General features: G+C 43.7%; 1 protein-coding gene across 2 annotated transcripts in view; it reads left to right on the forward strand.

Moving 5' to 3' along the window:
• LOC125457276 (beta-1,3-galactosyltransferase 5-like) overlaps positions 1–14,577 on the forward strand; it is a 42,259-nt gene extending 27,682 nt beyond the window's left edge. For both annotated transcript variants that reach the window (XM_048541265.2, XM_059650022.1), the window contains one exon: positions 13,479–14,577. In XM_048541265.2, coding sequence (XP_048397222.2) covers positions 13,479–14,441 — 963 coding nt within the window. In that variant the 3' untranslated portion in view covers positions 14,442–14,577. The remainder of the gene's footprint in view (positions 1–13,478) is intronic.
• The last annotated feature ends 1,889 nt before the right edge of the window (positions 14,578–16,466 follow it).

Raw genomic sequence — 16,466 nt, forward strand, 5'->3', positions numbered from 1 at the left:
CCAGCTTTAATTTATGGAAGTGTTCAAACGTAAATGCAACAAACAATGAACTAACAGATTCCAAATAAATTTGTGTAAGTGTAACAAGAGTCGAAATTTTCAAGAGCTTACGTTTAAAATCAAAAAGTGATTCTTCTAAGGTTCTGTTTGCAATACATACTACATATTACACAAGGCATCTATCTCTACAGTTTCAATATAATCCATCATTATATTTTGTCATTTATACTTAAAAACACAGTGAATCGTTAAATCCTGAAATTCAAAGACTCAATTTACTCCATTCAATAAATAGTTTGAAGATTGAGACTGGCAAGTAGAAAGTGAAATAACATCACAGGAAAGTCTCCACTACTGGGTGTGAGTTTGCTCGCTGAGCTGGAAGATTAGTTTTCAGACTTTTGTCACCATTCTGGGTAACATCATCAGTGAGCCTCCGACGAAGCGCTGGTGTTATGTCCCGCTTTCTATTTATCTGGTTAGGTTTCCTTGGGTTGGTGATGTCATTTCCTGTTCTTTTTCTCAGGGGATGGTAGATTGGCTCCAAATCAATGTGTTTTTTGATGGACTTCCAGTTGGAATGCCATGCTTCTAGGAATCCTCGTGCATGTCTCTGTTTGGCTTGTCCTAGGATGGATGTGTTGTCCCAATCAAAGTGGTGTCCTTCCTTATCTGTATCTAAGGGTACGAGTGATAGTGGGTCATGTCGTTTTGTGGCTAGTTGATGTTCATGTATCCTGGTGGCTAGCTTCCTGCCAGTTTGTCCAATGTAGTGTTTGTCACAGTTCTTGCAAGGTATTTTGTAGATGATGATCTACAAAATACCTTGCAAGAACTGTGACAAACACTACATTGGACAAACTGGCAGGAAGCTAGCCACCAGGATACATGAACATCAACTAGCCACAAAACGACATGACCCACTATCACTCGTACCCTTAGATACAGATAAGGAAGGACACCACTTTGATTGGGACAACACATCCATCCTAGGACAAGCCAAACAGAGACATGCACAAGAATTCCTAGAAGCATGGCATTCCAACTGGAACTCCATCAACAAACACATTGATTTGGAGCCAATCTACCATCCCCTGAGAAAAAGAACAGGAAATGACATCACCAACCCAAGGAAACCTAACCAGATAAATAGAAAGCGGGACATAACACTAGCGCTTCGTCGGAGGCTCACTGATGATGTTACCTAGAATGGTGACGAAACGTCTGAAAACTAACCCTCCAGCTCAGCAAGCAAACTCACATCCAGAACCTCAACCTGAGTGACAAATCTTCTCAAAACTCGCTAGTCTCCAATACCTCTGTATGGCTAGCTTTGATTTGTGTTCCCAGAGGCTGCAGATGCATTAAGGTGCATGGCAGACAGTAAAATAACCCAATATCCAAATGCATGTACATTTCTAATCTCAGTTTACAACAGAGTTACATAAGAGTTTTTAAATGAACATTTCTCAGGGAGCAATCATTGCTAATTCCTCTGCAGGGGAATTGTGTGAGCATTAGTTCTGGTTCATTGCAATGATAAAATGATGACTCAAGACTGTAGTGAGCTTAGGAGCTAAGTGGCCCTGGCAGAACCCAAATGAGTGTCAGTGAGCAGCTTACTGCCTTGCAAAGGTTGCTTGATAACATTTTCAACATCACCTTCCATTACTTTCTTGATAAATGAGAGTAGACTGATAGGAATTAGATGAATTAGATTTGTCCTGATTTTGTGTACAGGACATAGCTACCTAACTTTTCACATTGTCAGGTAGAATGCAGTCTTGTGAGCATGCTGGAACAGCTTGGCTCGGGCACATTCTGGAGTACTAGTCATTACTATTTGTGCAGAATGCTGTCTGGTCCCACAGCATTTGCAGCATCCATTGCCTTCAGTGATTTCTTGATATTGCATGGAGTGAATCAAATTGGCTGAAGATATCTGAGACTTCCAGAAGTAGTTAAGATGAATCACCAACTCAGCTTCTGATTGAAGATAGATTAAAATACTTCAGCCTTGTCTTTTGCACTATTGTGCTGGGCTCCACCATCTTTGAGGTTGGTGATATTTGCGGAATGCATCACTGCACACTTGCCAGGACCTGTAGAGATTCCTGTTGCTGGCACCATATTTAAATCTCAAGTGTAACATGTGGTCAATTGCCACCAGCCAGAAACTGACCTTCACTGTTGTAATGAGGGAAGATGGCCCAGAGATGGCCAACAAGGACATGTTGACACCTTGTTGTGCTAACAGGGACCTGGAGCTCTGGGTGATGGGTCATCTTCTCTCTCCTCAGGACTGCTAGTAGAAAGCATGATGCCAGATTCTTTCAGCCTAGTGTGAAGTCAGTGAAATGTTCAGAGAAACAATCAGCTCAATAGCACAGGAAGAAGATTATTAACATTGTGTGCAGGGCAAGAGTAAATAATCATCTACATTCTGCTACTCTAACTCTGTGACAGTAAGAGCCAAGATGGGTTGTGGGGTTTCTGATGCCTTGCTCCTCATCCCCTATTCTTGCCTGAGTGGGAGAATACTATAAACACTCATACTAAGACCTCCATGTTCTGTCAAATAAGTAAAGTTTGTGGTGAAGTTCTGAGCTCTTCTGTTATTAGAACTGTGAAGGTACGCTTAATAATCCTAAACTTATTCTCCCATTTCATGCTCATTCTCTCTCCTCACCCAAAGCACCAGTACCTTCTGCATCACCTTTGCCATGAAGAAGCCGTCCCCTCAAAACATCATTTCCTCCTCCACCTCAGAGGAAGAAACCACAGATCCCTCGGATGAAGCACGATGAAGGCTGTTTCCTGGACCCTCCACCAGCTCAGATACTTCCACCTCAGTGGAACCATTAGCTGGAGTATAGTCCGAAGCTCATTTTGATGAGCATACCACCATCACATTCCTGTAGTGGTCTGAGGATTAAAAGCCCCAAGTTTATGGCACTTAGAGGCCTACTGGAGACCAGGCACCAGCTCAGCCCAATCTAGATGAGATCCCCATAGTGTAGACTATTGATAACTTCTAACGAGTTTTGAGAAGATTTGTAGCTCAGGTTGAAGTTCTGGATGTGAGTTTGCTCGCTGAGCTGGAAGGTTCGTTTTCAGACGTTTCGTCACCATTCTAGGTAACATCATCAGTGAGCCTCCGACGAAGCGCTGGTGTTATGTCCCGCTTTCTATTTATCTGGTTAGGTTTCCTTGGGTTGGTGATGTCATTTCCTGTTCTTTTTCTCAGGGGATGGTAGATTGGCTCCAAATCAATGTGTTTGTTGATGGAATTCCGGTTGGAATGCCATGCTTCCAGGAATTCTCGTGCATGTCTCTGTTTGGCTTGTCCTAGGATGGATGTGTTGTCCCAATCAAAGTGGTGTCCTTCCTTATCTGTATGTAAGGACTGTGACAAACTGTGACAAACACTACATTGGACAAACTGGCAGGAAGCTAGCCACCAGGATACATGAACATCAACTAGCCACAAAACGACATGACCCACTTTCACTCGTATCCTTACATACAGATAAGGAAGGACACCACTTTGATTGGGACAACACATCCATCCTAGGACAAGCCAAACAGAGACATGCACGAGAATTCCTAGAAGCATGGCATTCCAACCGGAATTCCATCAACAAACACATTGACTTGGAGCCAATCTACCATCCCCTGAGAAAAAGAACAGGAAATGACATCACCAACCCAAGGAAACCTAACCAGATAAATAGAAAGCGGGACATAACACCAGCGCTTCGTCGGAGGCTCACTGATGATGCTACCTAGAATGGTGACGAAACGTCTGAAAACGAACCTTACAGCTCAGCGAGCAAACTCACATCCATTGATAACTTCATTCATATGCACAAACAAAAAAAGGAACAGTGGGCAGTCCTGTCAGAAGCACTTGGGAAACTGGTCCACCAATGCCATCTGCAGTGTGCTGCGTCTGGCATATGAGTGTCTGGCAGCCTCCATGGACAGGTTTACTACTCCCGAGAACTTAATTCAGCATGCTCAGTGTCTACTGGATATGCACACAAACTTGCACTCTATTATTCTAGACATCACATTTATCACCAACCATCAACAGCAAGGAGTTGGGGCACCTTGACCTCATTCCTCACATGGAGACAGGGCCGTACCGGTAGGCACCCAGCCAAAGGAGAGTCCAAGACTGTCTAGAGGAGACCCGGCCTGTCACCTTCACCCTGCCAGCCACAAAACTGTGGGAGTTCAAAGCAAAGAGGTTGCATCTGCTTCTGGACAGGGCACGCTCAGAACATCTGGGATCTCTAGCCAGATACATCTCCCAGGGCTGCCCACCCTAAACTCCAAGAGAAATATCTGCTTTTTTTATCATTAGTAGTATGATTAACTGTCATATTAGCTCCAGGTACCAGAATGAAGGCAGAGAATTTGCGAACCTTAGCACTACATGACATTCTAACCCTGACTGAACTATGGTTGTCCTTTTCATATCACCCATTCTAGTGTAAAGCTTTGCCATGATTGAATGAGGATACATCAGATCTTGTAAAAGGCTCTATCCATTTGTAACCTTATTCTTAAATAAATAATGCTGAAGGCCTAGAAAGAGAAAAGCAGCAAGCTGTAGCTGAAGTGGGGATTATATAGGGGATGCTGGGGCCTCTGTAGCATCAAAACATTTGCAGCCAGTGAAGGATAACTGCACACAACTCAGTTTCCTTGAATGAAATTCACACAGAAGTCCTGCCTACATAGTTTTGACTGACACAGCTGTGCTACAGAATGCTGTAGGCACTGTTTCTTTTGAAGAACCTCATCATTGTCTTGCTCTGTACAATGCTGTGGCTCTGACAGATCCTTATCAAACATCACATACACTTGACGCATCCTCCAGTTTCCTTGGAATAGTGAATCTAAGGCATAAGCAGAATGTACAGTCTGCACTGTACTGGACTCAAACAAACCCACCCAGACATGGTCTGCATGGGAACTTGACATGGAGGAGACATCTTAAGACTTTCATTCACTCTGGTGTAAGAAAGTGTTGCTTTGCACAAGCTGGATCTCATGATATGATGTTCTGATTGCCATTTCTAAACAATGTATAGCTCCACTGCCCCTCTTTCAACTGCAGTGCAGTGCATGGAAGATGAACAGCTTTGGCTCTCCTATGTATTCCTCACATCATCAGCACACCATGCCTCAAAGCTCCAGAGTAGGAACCAGCCACCAGGTGCCTACTCTGACTTATTGTGAATTGTTCCCATCTAATTTCTGCCACATTCGGGGATAGAAAACTGTAAATAAACTGTGAACGTAGATACTCATGAGATGAACGTAATCACTGCTCTTGTCCATCACGAGTCTTGTTTAACTGTTCTTGAATGGAAAATTGAATGTTTTTCTCAACATAAAGAATCTCATTTTTCTGACCTCACTACAATTCGCTATTGCCAAGTCACCCAAAGCTGGTAAAATTCCACCCATTGTCCTTCTTTCCGTGCAAGGTCAAAGAATAAGAGTTAGATCAATGTGCACTCTTGCAATACATTTGATGATGATAGTGTGGCCTCTTGTATTTTGAAGAGAAAGCTCAGTTTTGTCCATCAGTCAGTGATGTTCCTAAGTTGGTACATATTGGCTGTGACAGAAAGACTATGCATCCACAAGCTGCTCAAGTTATGTGTATGCTTGTGATTGAGGACTTGGAGGCTTTATACCTGGGTGCAGCTCAGCACTCGCCTTAGCAATCCACAGAAAATCTTCATCAGAAAAGCTTTTCTGAAGGGTCTAGGCTTGAAACGTCAGCTTTTGTGCTCCTGAGATGCTGCTTGGCCTGTTGTGTTCATGCAGCTCCACACTTTGTTATCTTAAAATTATTGAACTCGACATTTGAGTCCAGAGGGCTGCAGCGTCCAAAGTGGAAAATGAGGTGTTGTTTTTCAAGCTTGTGTTGAGCTTTGATGGAACACTGCAGCAAGCCAGAGACAGAGACGTTGGCCAGCGAGCAGGGTGGTGTGTTAAAGTGGCAGGCAAACAAGTAGTTCAGGGTTTTTTTTATGAGCAGAATGTAGATGTTCTGCAAAGCAGTCACCCAGTCTATGCTTCCTTTCCCCCAGTTAAAGAAGACCACACTGTGAGCAGCGAATGCATTAGACTAGATTCTGGGAAGTGCAGGGGAAGTGTTGTTTCACCTGGAAGGTATGTTTGGGCCCTTGGATACTGGGGACGGAGGAGGTAAATGAGCAGGTGTTGCACCTTCGCCAGTTACTGGGGGAAGTGCCATGTGGCTGTGAGGGTGGTTTTGCAGTGATGGAAGATTGGACCAGGGTGTCCCAGAGGGAAAGTGGACAAGGGAGCGAAGAGGAATATGTGTCCATTGGTGACATCTCACTGGAGGTGGTGGAAATGGCATCTGTTAATCTTCTGGATGTGGATGCTGGTGGGATGGTAGGTAAGGACAAGGGGAACCCTATCGCTGTTGCGGGATGGAAGAGAAGGGGTGAGGGCAGAAGTGCGGGAGACGGGTTGAACCGGATTGAGGGCCCTGTCAACAACTGTGCTGGGGAATTCTCGGTTGAGGAAGAAGCTGAACAATTTGGAGGATCCCTTGTCAAAGTTGACCTCATCAGAGTATATGCAACGGAGACAGAGGAAATGAGAGAATGGATTCGAGTATTTACAGGAAGCAGGGTGTGAGGATATATAGCTGTGGGAGTCAGTGGGTTTATGGTGGATATTTGTGGCCAGTCTATCCCCAGAAATGGAAAGATTTCGAGGAAGGGAGGAATCAGACCAGGTGAAAGTAAAGGCAGTGTGGAAGCTGGAAGTGAAATTGATGAACTTTTCAAATTCAGGATAAGAGAGGGAAGCAGCACTGATGATATCATCAATATATCAGATAAAGAGTTGAGTGGGGGCTGGTATAGGACTGGAACAAGAAATGTTTTACATACTGCAAGAAGAAACAGGCATAACTGGAGCCCATGTGGGTACCCATGGTCACCCCTCTGACCCGCAGAAAATGAGAGGAGTTAAAAGAGAAGTTTTGAAGTGGAGAGCCCTAAAACCCTCCTGGTGGGGAATGGATATGTAAAGGGTTTGCATGTCCATGTTAAAGAGGAGGTGGCTGGAGGCTGCAAACTGGAAGTTTTGAAACCAGAGTAAAGCATCAGAGGAATCACAGATGTCTGTGGGCAGGGGCTGGACTGGGGGGAGAAGACCAAGTTAAGGTAGGAAGAGATGAGTTCTGTGGGGCAGGAGCAGGCTGAAATAATGGATCTGCTGGGACAGTCCTACTTACAGATTTTTGGGCGGAGGTAGAAGCGAGCTGTGCGGGGCTGGGGGAGCTATCACCTTGGAGGCAGTGGGTGGGAGGTCACCACAAGAAACAAAATCAGTTACTGTAGCAAATACAATGGTCTGATGCGTCATGATCCGGGGAAGATAGGAGTAGGTATCTGCGAGCTGGCTCTCAGCCTCTGCAATGTAAAGGTCAGTATGTTAGGCTACAACAGCACCACCCTTATCGGCAGGCTTAAAAACAAAGTCAGGGTTGGATCTAAGTGCACAGAGTGCAGTCAGTTTGGAGGGAGATAGGTTGGATTTTGTGGAGTCAGGGGTGGGAGGCAGAGGAATTGAAGTGACCAATATCACATCGACAGTTCTCAATGATCAGATTGAGGGCAAGTAAAAGGCCAGAGGGAGGGGTTCAGGTGGAGGGAAAATGCTGGAATTGGGTAAAGGGGTCTGTGGGACAAGGAGAGGACTCTTGTCCAAAGAAATGGGCTCAGAAGTAAAAACGGCAGAAGAAGAGTTCGATGTCATGTTGTTCCCGAAATTCATTAAGGTGGGGATACAGGGGAATAAAGCTGAGGGCTTTGCTGAGGACAAAGCGTTCAGCACAGGAAAGTCAAATAAATTTTTAAATAACTCCACAAAAGCCAGTATCCTGTCATCAAGTCACCTTTTATTTATACATGTACTGTACGTGACATGGACTCGCTCCCTCACAGCCAGCTGTCAGAGTGAGCAGAACCCCAATACTCCTGCCTATATCTGTCATCCAGAGTTCCCAGATTGGACTAGATTAACTGCCCCAATCAAGGACCTCATATTCCATGAGGTCAACCTGGCTGACCTCGCTGCAATCTTACAACTGTCCTGGAACATAGGCCCATTCTTTTTCCTGTAACATCTCCTGGGGTGTTTTTGCGCCAGGTCTGGATACGCTGACTCTGACGTTGATACGGGTAGCGTATACTGGACCATAGCCTGCTTCTCACACCCACAGCATCTCTGGAGAAACTCATCTCCCGGTGGTAACAGTGTCAAGGCTGTGACATCTGTCATGTCCATCGCGTCCTTAGGGTTTTCTTCAACGTGAGGAGGAAGGGCAGAACCTATTGGCTCTGACAGCCTTGCTGGAAGGTCTGAGGGGCGGGGGATGTTTTGCACCCCCCCCCCCCCCCCCCCCCCCCAACGTTTGTGTGGTTCTAGCTTTCATGTGGTCCACGTGCTTGTTCAGGGACTCCTCTCCTACCGGAACTTTGTGCAACATGGGATCTGACCTCATGTTGACCATGTCTCCTCGCTATGTAGGGCTATTTCCATGCTTTCAGCACCAAATTTCATCCCGTGAGGTAATCTGTCTCTCTCGCTTAGAGGAGTCTTGGTCCGACATTGGTGTACCCGATGCTGTTTCACACCACCACACCCCCTCATCCCCAATCCCGCCCAAGCTCTGGGAAGATCAGGTGTAGACTCTTCTACCCATCAGCAACTCTGCTGGAGCTGTCCATTTAGTTGCATGAGGGGTCGTCCTGTAGTCAAACAGGAACTGGGACAGTTTGGCATTGAGTGAAGCTGTATGTTATTTCTTTAAGCCTGCCTTCAAAGTTTGGACTGCTCTTTCTGCCAGGGCATTGGACTATGGATGGTATGGAGCTGTCTTTCCATGCCAAATGCCAATTGACTTTAGGAAATACTTGAATTCCGTGCTGCTAAATGATGGCCCATTGTTTGTGACCATCTTCTCCAGGAGTCTATGCATTGCAACTTTTCAATCATCATCCCTGTGTTTGATGAATGAACTCTATGCGCATCTGACCACTTTGACAAACCACAACATTTCAAAACAGAGTCCATGAATGGACCGGCGTGTAACCGAGTCTGTGCTTTACCTGGCCATCCTCAAAAGTGTGGGGGAGCAGTTGGCAGCAATTTCTGTCCTTGTTGGTTCTCTGGGCACTGCCCCACCAGCGCATCTATGTTGGCATCCAGTCCTGGCCACCAGACATAACATCTCGCCAACATCTTCATATTGGAAGCCCCTGGATGACCCTGGTAGAGTACAGCCAATATCTGGTTGAGGCCTTTGCTCCAGACTATCACTCTTGCTCCCCTCTTAGTATGTCATCCTCTACTGTGATCTGGGTCTCTCCAAGTCCAAAAAAGATCTCAATTCCAGTTGGAATTGATGGCCCTTTTCTTTCCCCAGTCACCACCAGCTGGTTTGGTTCTATCAGGATGGGATTTGTTTTGTGTCCACAGTCAGATATTGTCAGCAGTGACAGGAAGGGTGTCCAGAAAGTTTAAAGCCAGGAAGCACTCTTCCAGTAGCATCACCAGTGGTGTATGTGCCAGTAGGAGGCAGCTCAAGACACATGCACCCAGAGAGTGTTCTAACCTGTCATTGTACACAGTTAGAATGAGAGCCCACTGCTGATTTCAGCCCGAAGCTCTGGGCAGTATTGCCGTGTCCTCTTAAGGTATCCCTAGCAGGTGTTTGTAATCCATTACTATTGCATATTTACATCTGTAAAGGTATTGGTGGAACTTTCTCACACCAAAGATGACTGCCAAACCTTCCTTCTCTATCTGGGCATATCTTCATTTAGCATCAGCCAAAGTTGTGGACAGTGAGAGTCTTTTTCCGAGGATGATGACTTCAGCTTGTACAAGGGGGCATAGCTACAAATTGAGGGGTGATAGATTTAAGACAGATATCAGAGGCAGGTTCTTTACTCAGTGGTAAGGGCGTGGAACACCCTGCCTACCAATGTAGTTAACTCAGCCACATTAGGGGCATTTAAGCAGTCCTTGGATAAGCATATGGATAATGATGGAATAATGTAGGGGGAGGGACTTAGAGTAGTTCACAGGTCAGCAACATGGAGGGCAGAAGGGCCTGTTCTGCGCTGTATTGTTCTATGTTCTATGTTCAGGAAGCACATGCTATATAGCATTCCTCTCCATTGGGTCATCTGTGAGCCAACACTAGTGTATGACAGGGGTGGGGGTTCAACACATGTCAGCACCACATCTCGCTTGGGATCGTAGCCTGCCAACACCTTACATGACAGCTGCTTCTTCACTTCCCTAAAGGCCACCTCTCTTGGCTATGTGACCATTTCCAAGGCTGACCCTTTTTCAAAGCAAATGTAAAGGTGTCAAGATGGAGACCAGATTACATATGAATTTTCCATAATAAATCATCAACCCAAGAAAAGATCTAAACTCTGGTAGAGACGTGGGAGCTGGGGCATTTTTGATTAACCACACTTTCTCTTCCAACAGGTGTAATGTGGTCTTATAGACTCTGTAGCCCAAGTAAGTCATTTGGGGTTCCTGGAACACATTTTTTTCCCTCCTAAAGCATACCCCTGACTTGGAGAAATGTTTAAGCACTATGTCCAGTTCTCTGAATGCTCTTTGTTTCTCATCCCAGTTATTAGCACATCATCCAGATAAATGGCGACCTGGAGTAGAGCCTGTAAAATGTCCTCCATTGTCCACTGTAAAATAGCACAGACTGACAATATTTCAAAACGCAGTCTCGGCTATTGGTGCACACCCTTATGGGTATTAATTGTAGCATATTTCTGGGTATCCTCATCTAATCACAATTACAGGTACTCATGGCTCATGTCCAGCTTCTTGCCCAGTTTTGCGTATAAATCCTCTATGCAAGGGTTTGGGCATTTATCCAGCTGCGAAAAGAGATTTAACGTTTATTTGACAAAAGCAAACCAACCCATCAGGTTTCACAATCAGTAAGACTACTGCTGCCCATTCCTCAAACTGTACAGGTTTGGTGATCCCTTCGCTTCCCAGCCTCCTGATTTCTGCCTCTATTTTTGTCGATGAGGCAAGTGGCAGTGGGCAGGCCTGCTTGTTTCTTGGTCAACATGTGGTCTTTACTAGTCCCAAGGCCTCCCTGTAAAAATTCTGGGTATTTAATTAGGACTTCACCCAGGTGGTCATTTTGTAATCAGAAAATGTGGAGCTAATCAAGATAAATCTTTCTCAGTCAGTTTTGCCCTATCAAGCCTGGGCCCAAGTGTTTTATTACAACCAGTGGTAATCGAACCAGCTGCTTTTAATGAGAAACCGCAACTGAAGTTGTACCTTTAATCTATATGGACTTTAGCAAGGACCCTCGTGGCAAGCTGATAGAAAAGATGAAGTTTCTTGAGATCCATGGTGAATTGATAGGATGGTTTGGCATAGTCATAGAAAACAGTAATGGTGGAAGGGTGTTTTTCTAACAAGAGATCTGTGATCAGTGATGTTCCACAGGTGTCAGTGCTGGGCCCTCTGTTGTCTGTATTATTTGTAAATGATTTGGAGGAGAATGTAGGTGGTCTGATTAGTAAGTTTTGCAGTTTACAGCAAATGGCAAAACTCTTTGCAGCATCAATGTACAGAGGGATCTAGGCATACAGATCCATAGTTCCTTAAAAGTGTCAATACAACTGCAAATCAGGGAAAGATTTTTACACTTAACGATAAGGTCCTGGGGACTGTGTCCAAACAAAGAGACCTTGGAGTGCAGGGTCATAGTTCCTTGAAAGAGGAGTCACAGGTAGACAGGATAGTGAAGAAGACATTTGCCTTTATTGGTCAGAGCTTTGAGTATAGAAGGTGGAAAGTCATGTTGTGGCTGTATGGGCCATTGCTTAGGCCACTTTTGGAATATTGCATTCAATTTTGGTCTCCCTCCTATAGGAAAGAGGTTGTGAAACTTGGAAGGGCTCAAAAAAGATTTGCAAGAATGTTGCCAGGCTGGAAGGGTTTATGTCAGAGGGAGAGGCTGAATAGGTTGGGGCTATTTTCTCTGGATGTCGGAGGCTGAGGGATGACCTTATTCAGGTTTATAAAATCATGAGGGTCATGAGTTGGGTGAATAATCAAGGTCCATTCCCCAGGATGGGGGAGTCCAAAACTAGAGATTGCAGGTTTAAGGTAAGAGGAGAAAGAATTAAAAGGGACCTAAGGGCAACTTTTTCATGCAGTGGGTGGTGCGTATATGGAATGAACTGACAGAGGAAGTTTGTGAAGTGGGTACAGTTACAATATTTAAAAGGTATCCAGATGAGTTTATGAATAGAAAGGGTTAGGAGGATATGGGCCAAATGCTGGCAAATGAGACTCGATTGATTTAGGATATCTGGTCAGCATGGATGAATTGGACTGAAGGCTCTGTTTCGAAGCTGTACGGCTCTAAGACTTGCAATGGATGAGGTAGTCAAGAAGGCAAACAGTATGCTTGCCTTCTTCCATCACGGCATTGAGTGTAGTAGTTGGTAAGTCATGTTGCAGCTGTATAGAACTGTAGTTAGGCCACATTTAGAACATTGTGTGCAGTTCCAGGTTCCACATTACGAGAAGGATGTGGAAGGTTTGGACAGGCTGTAGAAATCATTTTACCGGGGTATTGTCTCGTTTGGAGGATATTAGCTGTGAGGAGAAATTGAACAAATTCCGTTTGTTTTCACTTGATTGTCGAAGAATGATAGGTTACCTGATACAAATTTTACAAAATGATGTGAGGTATGGATAGAATGGATAAGCAGGGTCTTCTTCCAAGGGTAGCAATGTCAATAACGAGGAGTTGTATGTTTCAGGTGAAAGGGGATGAGTTTAAAGGTGATGTGAGAGACAAGTTTTTTGCACAGATGGTGATAAAGTGCCAGCAAAGTGCTGCCAGCTGAGGTGGTGGAGGCAGGTACAGCAGCAACGTTTAAGGGGCATCTTGACAGATACATGAATAGGGAGGGAAGGGAGGGATATGGACCACATGGAGACAAAAGGTTTCTAGTTTAGAAAGGTATCATATCAGCACTGTCTTGGTGAGCTGAAGGGTCTGTTCCTGTGCTGAACCGTTCTTTATTCCTAGCACAAAGTTTTATTGTAGCTAGTTCCCAAAGCAGTTCTATTAAGGAAGCAATGAGCAAAAATCCCAAACATGCAAATTCTATCTTGATTTTACCCACCTGACAATCTCGAGCTCTTGACTTTGTATTTCAAATATTATAATAATCATAAATTGTATCACTGATAAGACAAAGCACAGTGTACGGGAAGTATGTATAATGTGACGCACAGTATATTCTTCCGTGCTGACAGTGTCTAATGATTTGCAATTTTTGTGGCACCCTTATTTGGATTAAAACATTTCTGTGTGTGTTTTTGTTTTACAGATGACCAAAAGTAAAATAGTGATTTTACTTTGTGTATTTTCGCTTACTTTTACATTTTTAGTGGGTATTCTTTACCCAGACACTCTTCGTATTAATTACATGCCCGACAACACAAATAAAAAATCGATCTCAAAGGAAAAGAGCAAATTCCTGATTATCCCAGAGTCGAACTGTGGCGACGACCCTCCATTCGTTGTGTACTTAGTGACTGTCTCACATTCTCAGTGGAAGGAACGTTCCGCTATTCGGCAAACATGGGGCAAAAATCAGCACCCAGATGGGAAAAGGACTGTTGCCTATTTCCTCTTGGGATACAATACAAGGTACCAGTCCATGATATTGAACGAGAGCCTCTATTACAAGGATATAATCCAGAAAAACTTCACTGACACATACCACAATCTCACTTTGAAAGTACTGATGGGAATTGAGTGGGTTCACGAATTCTGCCCGTCTGTGTCTTTTGTAATGAAAACCGACTCTGATATGTTCGTAAATACTTACTATCTGACTGAACTTCTGTCTCAGAAGAACCGGACTCAGTTGTACACAGGGTTTATCAAGTACAACGATAAGCCTATAAGGTACAGACTGAGCAAGTGGTACTTGACAACGAAGGAGTATCCTCAAAGCACCCTTCCGCCTTTTTGTTCGGGAACAGGATATGTTTTCTCGGGTGACCTCGCTGGAAAAATCATCACTGTTTCAAGGGATATTCCAATCCTAAAGCTGGAAGATGTTTACATTGGGCTGTGTCTTCAAAAGCTAAATGTAACTCCAGTGGAGCTAAACTCAGTTCAACCTTTCCACGCCAGAAAAGTGGAGTTTTCAATCTGCGACTTTCACAAACTGGTGACCTCCCATCAAGTCAGCCCAGATGAGTTGTTGATTTACTGGAAAGCGTTGAGAGAAAACAGCAAAGAGGAATGCTGGGAAAAAATGGAGGAATTTCGATGGGCATGATTAAATAATGTGAGGGAAAATCAAACTCAAAAATTAGAAATGATTCTTTTAAAACAGCATTCTGTGCCACAACTTTCATACTTTAATATAGTAAAATATGCCCAAAGTGTTTCACAGGAAAACCGAGATAGGGAAGGATCTTAGATAACAAAGTGTGAAGCTGGATGAACACAGCAGGCCAAGTAGCATCTCAGGAGCACAAAAGCTGACCTTTCGGGCCTAGACCCTTCATCAGAGAGCATCATCGTCACCTCTCTGATGAAGGGTCTAGGCCCGAAAGGTCAGCTTTTGTGCTCCTGAGATGCTGCTTGGCCTGCTGTGTTCATCCAGCTTCACACTTTGTTCTCCAGCATCTGCAGTACCCATTGTCTCTAGGGAAGGATCTTGTTCTCCTATGAAGAGAGATTGGATAGCCTGGGGTTTTCTTAGAGCAGAGCAGAGTGAACATGATTGGTATGAATAAAATTATGAGCAACATAGATGAGGTTGATAGGAAAGAAGTTTTCCCCTTAATGGAGGGAAAAATGACCGGGGGCTTGAATTTAAGTTAAGGGGTAGAGTGTTTAGAAGTATGTAAGGAAAAATATTTTCAGTCAACAGTGAACAGAATCTGGAACTCACTGCCTGACAGTATCGCATAGACAGAAATTCTCATAATATTTAAGAAATATTTAGAAGGGCACTTGTCATGCCACGACATACCAGGCTATGGGCCAATTATTGAAATGGTATTAGAATAATTAAGTGCTTGTTTTCACCAACTCAAACACGATGGGCTGAAGGGCCATCTTCTGTTCTGTAAACGTCTATGACTCTATTTCTGTAATCCTATACTGTGATTTCCTGATCAATGTAACATCCTGTAGCCCGGTAACCCTTCCTGATAATAGTGCTCCGTAATTCTGAAACTAGTCAATTTGAATTACTTCACCATTCATGGCTGTACTTTCAGCTGATTGTACTGTCTTTCTTTCCGCAAGATACTATTTAAGATATACCTCCGCCACCAAGCTTTTGGTCATCTGCTATAATATTCTCTTACGTGGCCAAATTCTGTTTACAAAATATACCTGTGAAACGCTTTGGCATGGTTAGCTATATTAAAAACGCTATGTGAATATAAGTTGCTGATGTCAGCAAAATGCAAACAAGATCAAGATAATTTATTTTTAACTGTTTCTAATTAAATGTATTTGTAGGAAAGAAAGTGATAAAGAAATAGGATGAGTGGGATTTGAACAGCATCAGGCAGGTTGAGCTTAATGCTGTGAAAGGATTTTATGTCCTAAGTCAGTGAGGCAGTAGCCACAATTGGATACCAGCATCCTGATAAGAAACAGCTGCATGAATCATACAACAAGATGTAAGGAACAAGAGCAGGTCACTCAGCCCAACAAGGCTGCTCTGCCATTCAGTGGGTTCATAGCTGATCTGACTTTAAGCTCACCTATATATTCCTGTATATCCCCAATTATCATTCGTCCCTTCAGTAATCAAATATCTACCTCTGCCTTAAAAACATTGAAGCATTTGCACCCATTTGAGGAAGGGAATTCGAAAGGTTCACAATACTTTGAGAGAAAAATGCACTAATATCTGAAAAATATTTATTTTCCTGTAACACAATGCAAACACTATTTTAGTAGCTTTGAATCAGACCATTGTGTTACTCTAACCAACTTATTTGCCATAGCATATTATAATTATTGATACCCTTAATGGGTATTTGAGTTGCTTTCGACATTACGTTTGAACCATTTTGAATTCCAAGTATCCTGAACAGTTTTTTTAAAATTACATTTTAATACTAAAATGTTCCTTTATTTACAACCAGAATAATCGAGCTTCTATTTCTCTTTTATGGCATTTTCTTAATTGTAGTCTTCAGTGGCATAGCTTGTACTGCACTTCCCATTCAGTGCCACAGATGTCACTGTTGTAACAACATTGACAAAGGCCCTAGTATGTGGAATTAAGTGGTAAAATATTGCCTCTATGAGGATTAATCAAAAACTACACCATATT

Source organism: Stegostoma tigrinum, chromosome 12, assembly GCF_030684315.1.
Source record: "Stegostoma tigrinum isolate sSteTig4 chromosome 12, sSteTig4.hap1, whole genome shotgun sequence".
Taxonomy (NCBI): domain Eukaryota; kingdom Metazoa; phylum Chordata; class Chondrichthyes; order Orectolobiformes; family Stegostomatidae; genus Stegostoma; species Stegostoma tigrinum.